This window comes from Apteryx rowi, unplaced genomic scaffold, assembly GCF_003343035.1.
Source record: "Apteryx rowi isolate R43461 unplaced genomic scaffold, aptRow1 scaffold_83, whole genome shotgun sequence".
Classification (NCBI taxonomy): domain Eukaryota; kingdom Metazoa; phylum Chordata; class Aves; order Apterygiformes; family Apterygidae; genus Apteryx; species Apteryx rowi.
This window is the reverse complement of record NW_020451127.1, coordinates 8,217-15,029: the sequence shown is the minus strand read 5'-3', so window position 1 is coordinate 15,029 and position 6,813 is coordinate 8,217. Positions and strand designations below refer to the sequence as shown.

The 6,813-nt window shown below is 74.7% G+C and overlaps 1 protein-coding gene across 1 annotated transcript in view; it reads left to right on the top strand.

Annotated features, from left to right (window-relative positions):
- The window catches only part of SSPO (SCO-spondin), a gene marked incomplete at its 3' end in the record, with an annotated part of 32,717 nt that overhangs the window by 20,743 nt on the left and 5,161 nt on the right, over window positions 1–6,813 (top strand). Inside the window, exons 39-52 of the mRNA XM_026089815.1 lie at window positions 5–96; window positions 370–455; window positions 690–839; window positions 1,539–1,667; window positions 2,521–2,694; window positions 2,933–3,097; window positions 4,176–4,355; window positions 4,511–4,633; window positions 4,837–4,966; window positions 5,114–5,239; window positions 5,317–5,408; window positions 5,578–5,763; window positions 6,041–6,205; window positions 6,307–6,559. Of these exons, the coding sequence (XP_025945600.1) occupies window positions 5–96; window positions 370–455; window positions 690–839; window positions 1,539–1,667; window positions 2,521–2,694; window positions 2,933–3,097; window positions 4,176–4,355; window positions 4,511–4,633; window positions 4,837–4,966; window positions 5,114–5,239; window positions 5,317–5,408; window positions 5,578–5,763; window positions 6,041–6,205; window positions 6,307–6,559 (2,051 nt within the window). The remainder of the gene's footprint in view (window positions 1–4; window positions 97–369; window positions 456–689; window positions 840–1,538; window positions 1,668–2,520; window positions 2,695–2,932; window positions 3,098–4,175; window positions 4,356–4,510; window positions 4,634–4,836; window positions 4,967–5,113; window positions 5,240–5,316; window positions 5,409–5,577; window positions 5,764–6,040; window positions 6,206–6,306; window positions 6,560–6,813) is intronic.

Below are 6,813 nucleotides of genomic sequence, written 5' to 3'. Positions count from 1 at the left end.
CCAGCGGTGCGACGGCATCGCCGACTGCCCGGATAGCACCGACGAGGCCGACTGCGCGTCCCCCGGCAGCACCGTGCCGCCCGCCGCCTCCGCCAGGTACCGTCCCGCCGGAGGGGGGGAGGGCAATGCCGGAGCAGGGATGCCCCTGGGGTCCCGGCGCTCTGTCCGGCCGCTCCGCGTGCATTCGGCCCCCCGAGCCGGCAAGCACCGACGTGCCGCGGGTTGAGCTGCCCGAGGCGCTCGGCAGGGTCGGTGCCTGCAACACCCCGCGGCTGCGCTCCGAGCCCGCAACCCATGGGGTGGAGGGGAGCATCCCTGCGGGATGGGACCACGCGGCCCTCCCCCAACCACCCGCTCCGCTTCCCGCAGCTCCACCACCCCTGCGAGAGCCGGCGTCCCGGGCCCGTCCGCCGAGCAGCCTTCGCCCTCCGAGGGCATCGTGCCCACGCCGCAAGGTAGCCGCGGAGCAGGGGGAGGGTGGCAGCGGCGGGGCTGCCCCGTCACCCGCGGGGGGTGGGGGGGGTGGAGAGGGCCCCTCGTCCTGGCCCGCTACGTGCGCCTGGCGCCCGCGCGGCACCGCGGTAGCCTGCGCCTGGAGCTGCTGGGCTGCCCCGCGGGTGAGCCAGCGCGGGAACGGGGGGCACCGCRGGAGCCGCGGGGACCCGCCGCCATCCTCTCCCTCGCCCCAGGTGCCGCTCTGCCCAGCACCGGGATGCCGGTGCCCGCGGTGACGTCGGGACCTGCGGCCGGGGCGCCCAGCCCCACTAACGGGAGCGGCGGGGCCGAGGCGCTGGGCGAGCTGGTGACGCTGCTCAAGCCGACGGCCGCCGCGCCGGCAGGTGAGCGGGGCCTGGGGGGGCTGCTATCTGCCGAGGGGGGGGGTCCCCATGCACGCGGTGGGGCAGGGACGTGGCCCCATGGCACAGCCTGCTCCTGCCCCGCGCAGGGGAGCCGGGAGCCGAGCCGCCCGCCGGGCCGGCCGCGGAGGATGATGCCCGCGGAGCTGGAGCCGCCGGCGTTGCTGCGCCCACCCTGCCCGTGACAGCTCCCGTGGGGCCGGGGGGCTCCGGGCGGCCGGGGCTGAGCATCGCCCTCCCCGCCGGGCTGGAGAGCCCCGCTCCCTCCGTGGGGCCGGGCATGGCCGCAGTGACGGTGTCGCCTCCCTCCCGGCCGGCTCTACCGGGAGTCCCCACCCCGACACCCACAGGTAAGGGGGCAGCGTGCTTCGGAGCCGGGCACGGGAACCGCTCGCCTTGCCGGCACGCGGCTCCGGGCACAGCCGTCCCCGCAGAGCCGGCACCCCGGGGGYGGGATTGGGGACTGCGGGGCGCTGGCATCTCCGGGGCGAAGCGAGGGTGACGCCCCTGTTTGCTGCTGGCCAGGGGTGCCGTGGGGCTGGCGTGCCGTGGGGCAGGCGGGCAGTCCCTGCCGTGCAGCGGGAGTCGGGRGCTGCCGGGGAGCCCGGGGTGGGGTGGGGGGTGTCGCAGGCGAAGGCGCCGCTCGCCACGCGGCCCCTGGCCCGGCTCCGCTGCCCCCAGCGCCGCTGCTGCCCCGGCTCCTGTGCGCTCCCGGGCAGTTCGCCTGCGCGGCGCTGGGCTGCGTGGAGGCCGCCTCCGTGTGCRACGGGCAGCAGGACTGCCTGGACGGCTCCGACGAGGCGCAGTGCGGTGAGAGCGGGATGCTCCGCGGGCTGGGATGCTCCAGGGATGCTCTGGGGAGCCAGGGTGCTCCAAGAAGTGCCGGGATGCTCTGGGGATGCTCTGGGGGGGGCGGAATGCTCTGGAGAGCCTCAGGGATGCTCCAGGGGGCCGGGATGCTCCTGGGAGCCAGGGTGCTTCAAGAAGTGCTGGGATGCTCTGGGGATGCTTTGGGGGGATGGGATGCTCCAGGGAGTGGCAGGGATGCTCCAGGGGGCCGGGATGCTCTGGAGATGCTTTGGGGGGATGGGATGCTCCAGGGAGTGGTGGGGATGCTTCAGGGAGCCGGGATGCTCTGGGGATGCTCTGGGGGGCCAGGATGGTCTGGGGAGTGGTGGGGATGCTCCAGGGGGCTGGAACGCTCCAGGGAGCACTGAGGATGCTCTGGGGGGGCCAGGATACTCTGGGGATGCTTTGGGGGGATGGGATGCTCCAGGGAGTGGTGGGGATGCTCCAGGGGGCTGGGATGCTCTGGGGATGCTCTGGGGGGCCAGGATGCTCTGGAGATGCTCTGGGGGGCCGGGATGCTCTGGGGACTGGCGGGAATGCTCCAGGGGGCTGGGATGCTCTGAGGATGCTCTGGGGAGATGGGATGCTCCAGGGAGCGCTGGGGATGCTCTGGGGAGCCGGGATGCTCCGGGGAGCCCCAGGGGGCCAGGATGCTCTGGGGAGCACTGGAGATGCTCCAGGGAGTCCCGGGGATGCTCTGGGGATGCTCCAGGGATGCCGAGCCCCCAGCCCTGCCGGCGAGCCCACGCTCTCCCCCCCTTGCGCGCCGTGGAGCCGGCTGGGCTCAGGCACCCTCTGCCCGCGGCGGTGCGAGCCCGGCTCTGTGCCTGCCCCACAGGCGGCCCCACAGCCTCGGCTGGCCCCACGGCCTGGCCCCCCGCCTGCTCCGCCAAGCAGTTCTCCTGCGGCTCCGGGGAGTGCCTGGCGCCGGACAAGCRCTGCGACCTGCACCGCGACTGCGCCGACGGCTCCGACGAGAGCGACTGCGGTACGGGGGCCGGGAACCGCGGCAGGGGGGACCGTGGGGGACCCGAAATGGGGGGGGGGGGCCGAGCCCTGCGACTCTGGGTTCAGAGCCCGGTCTGGGACGGGATGAGCCGATGCCCCACGGGGACCAGGGCAGCAGAGCCCCGCGGGTGGGCTGCTCCCGGGGGGGACGGGGACCCCGCGGAGGGCAACGGGGGCCGGCGCGCCCGATGCCGAGGCCGCCRCGTCCCTCCCGCCAGTCGACTGCATCGTGTCCGCCTGGAGCGGCTGGAGCGAGTGCAGCCGCTCGTGCGGGCTGGGCGTCACCTTCCGCCGGCGGGACCTGCTGCGAAACGCCCTGCCGGGGGGCGCCTGCGACCGCCGCGACTTCGACAGCCGGTCCTGCTTCCTCCGCGCCTGCCCAGGTACGGGCGTCCCTGCCCGGGGTGTGCGTGGGGTCCCCATCCCCTGCCCGGGGTGCGCGTGGGGTCCCCATCCCCTGCTTGGGGTGCGCATGGGGTCCCCATCCCCTGCCTGGGATCTGCGTGGGGACCACATCCCCTGCCTGGGGTACATGTGGGGTCCCCATCCCCTGCCTGGAGTCTGCGTGGGGTCCCCATTCCCTGCCTGGGGTGCACATGGGATCCCCATCCCCTGCCTAGGGTGCATGTGGGATCCCAATCCCCTGCCCGGGGTGCAAGTGGGGACCCCATCCCCTGCCTGGGGTGTGCATGGGGTCCCTGTTGCCCACCCGGGGTGCACGTGGGTTCCCCATCCCCTGCCCAGGGTGCATGTGGGTTCCCCATCCTGTGCACGTGGGGTCCCCATTCCCTGCCCAGGGTGCACATGGGGTCCCCATCTCCTGCCTGGGGTGCGTGTGGGTTCCCCATCCCCTGCCCAGGGTGCATGTGGGTTCCCCATCCCGTGCACGTGGGGTCCCCATCCCCTGCCTGGGGTGTGTGTGGGTTCCCCATCCCCTGCCCAGGGTGCACATGGGGTCCCCATCTCCTGCCCGGGGTCTGCGTGGGGTCCCCATTCCCTGCCCAGGCTCTGCATAGGGTCCCCATTCCCTGCCTGGGGTGCACATGGGATCCCCATCCCCTGCCTAGGGTGCACGTGGGATCCCAATCCCCTGCCCGGGGTGCAAGTGGGGTCCCTATTCCCTGCCTGGGGTGTGCATGGGGTCCCCATTCACTGCCTGGGGTGTGCATGGGGTCCCTGTTGCCCACCCGGGGTGCACGTGGGGTCCCCATCTCCTGCCTGGGGTGTGTGTGGGTTCCCCATCACCTGCCCAGGGTGCACATGGGGTCCCCATCTCCTGCCCGGGGTCTGCGTGGGGTCCCCATCCCCTGCCCAGGCTCTGCATAGGGTCCCCATTCCCTGCCTGGGGTGCACGTGGGGTCCCCATCCCCTGTCCAGGGGGCCGTGGGGCCGGGCCAGGCTGGGTCGGGGGGGCTGTGGGGCACCAGGGCTCTCTGCTGCCCGCGCCGCCTCTGGCCCCAGTGCACGGCGCCTGGGCGGCCTGGGGCGCCTGGTCCCACTGCGACGCCGAGTGCCGGGGGGGCGTGCGGAGCCGCGCGCGGAGCTGCGCCGACCCTCCGCCCAAGAACGGGGGCCAGCCCTGCCCGGGGGATGCCGTGCAGAGCCAGCCCTGCAACCTGCAGCCCTGCGGGGATGCCCGAGGTACGGCCGCAGCCCGGTGCCGGCGGCGCGGGCACAGCCGGCTGCACCGCGCCGGCCACGGTGCATGGGGACGGGGGGTCCTGGCATGCACAGGGGAGTGGTCGGGGCGCTGGGGTCCCCGGCCCCGCAGCAGCCCGCCTCTGCCTCCCCTCCAGACTGCGGCCCCGAGATGGTGTTTGTGCAAGCGGGCGACTGCGAGCGGGGCCTGGTGTCCCCGTGCGCCCAGGCCTGCGGGGACCTGAGCACCGCGCGGAGCTGCCGGAGCCCCTGCGAGGAGGGTGAGCGGCCCGGCCGGGATGCGGTGGCGGCGGGGTGCTCCCCCAAACCCGGGTGCATGCACGCCCCGCTCTCTGCATGGACACGCACCCCATCCCAAGCCGTCAGCTCTGGATATGGGGGTCTCCGGGCACGGGGACGTCACCCGAGCGGGTGGCTGGGGATGCTCATGCCCCGTGGCGCGCTGACGGCAAGCTCCGGGCAGGCTGCCGGTGCCCGCCGGGGCTCTTCCTGCAGGAGGGCGGCTGTGTGAACGTCAGCCAGTGCCACTGCTACGTGGGCCGCGAGCGCCGCCTCCCCGGCGAGATGTTCCTCCGCGACAGCTGCAGCCGGTGGTGAGCGCGCCCGGGCTGGCGGGCGCCCCTCGCCGCGGCTCTGCCGGCGCCGGCCCCGGGCTCCGCCGCATCCCTCCCTTGGGCTCGGGTCGCGGGTGCCGAGCCCTGGCCTGGCGTCGGGTGCCGAGCCCGGCTTTGCACCCGCAGCGTGTGCCTGGACGGGGCGGTGACGTGCGAGGACGCGGCCTGTGCCGTCGACTGCGGCTGGTCGGCGTGGTCRGCGTGGACGGCGTGCGACCGCAGCTGCGGCGCCGGCATGCAGCAGCGGTTCAGGTGCGGGGCGGCAGCCGGGGCGGCGCGGCCGGGGCCGCTGGCCGAGACGGGGCGGCGACGCTGCGCCTTCCCCGCAGGTCCCCCTCCAACCCCGCGGCGGCCCACGGCGGAGCCCTGTGCGACGGGGACACCCAGGAGGTGCGCGAGTGCCACGTGCCCTGCGACGCCGGTACGTGCATGCCGCGCCGCGACACCCGGGGCTCCGTCCTGCCTGGGACTTTGGAGCATCTCTTGCAGCAGGGTGGCACCGGGCCTGGGCTGAGCGGAGGGGACATGCGGGCGCCCGGGTGCCCGCCGCGGTCCCTGGAGCGCTGTGCCTCCGTGTCCCCCCCTGGCAGAGCCCGCCAGCCACTGGAGCACTTGGACATCCTGGTCCCCTTGCTCCAAAACCTGCTTCCATGACGTGGACCGAGTCGGCGTGAGGAAGCGCTTCCGGCACTGCGGCGGCGCGGAGCCCGYGGACGCCGGAGCCTGCCCGGGGCCGGCGGTGCAGGAGGAGCTGTGCGACACGCCGCCCTGCCCGGGTAAGGTCTGCAGCGGGTGGCGCAGGGCGGGCAGCCGTGCTTCCCTGCAGGRTGCATCCCTACGTGCATCCCTATGGAGCTGCAGCACGGACGGGGAGGGCGACGGGGGCTGCAGCTGGGCATCCCCAGGAGACAGGCACAACCCTGCCGCGATTTGGGAGGGGAGGCACCATCCACGCCTGCCAGACCCCCCCCCCCCCCGGGGCTGGGGATCGCCGCGGCTTGCGGCAGGGTCCAAGCCCTCCGGCCAAACCGTCCCGCTTCCCCTCTCCGGCAGTGGGAGGCGTCTGGACGCCCTGGACAGCCTGGTCCGAGTGCTCGGCTCCCTGCGACGCCGGCGTGCAGACGCGCAACCGCTCCTGCTCCCGCCCGGCCTACGGGGGCCCCGGGTGCGCGGGACCCCTCGTCCAGACCCGCGACTGCAACACGCAGCCCTGCAAAGGTGGGCGGGCGCCGTGCCCGTCGCGGGGACGCTGCCCCGGCCGGGCGCCCCTCGCTGGGCACGGCGCCCACCCACCGCCCCGGCGGCCCCTCTCCTTGCAGCGCTCTGCCCCGGCAACATGGTCTACCGCACGGCGGAGGAGTGCCGGCGCGGCGGGGGCGCCTGCCCGCGCCTCTGCCTGGACCAGGGCGCCGGCGTGGAGTGCGCGACCCACTGCTACGAGGGCTGCTACTGCCCCGACGGGCTCTTCCTGCAGAACGACACCTGCGTGCCGCGCAGCCAGTGCCTCTGCTACCACCGCGGCGCCCTGTACCAGCCCGGCGACACCGCTGCCCTCGACGCCTGCAACAACTGGTGCGGGGGCTCCTTGGGTGCAGGGGGCTCCTGGGGTGCAGGGGGCTCCTGGGGTGCAGGGGCTCCCAGGGCTCAGGGGTTCCTGGGGTGCAGGATGCTCGCAGGGTTCAGTGAGCTCCCGGGGTGCAAGGGGCTCCCAAGGCACATGGTATCCCAGGGCACAGGGGATCCCAGGACACAGGGGACTCCCAGGGCACAGGGGTTCCCGGGGTGCAGGGGGTCCTGGGGTGCAGGGGGCTCCCAGGGCACAGGGG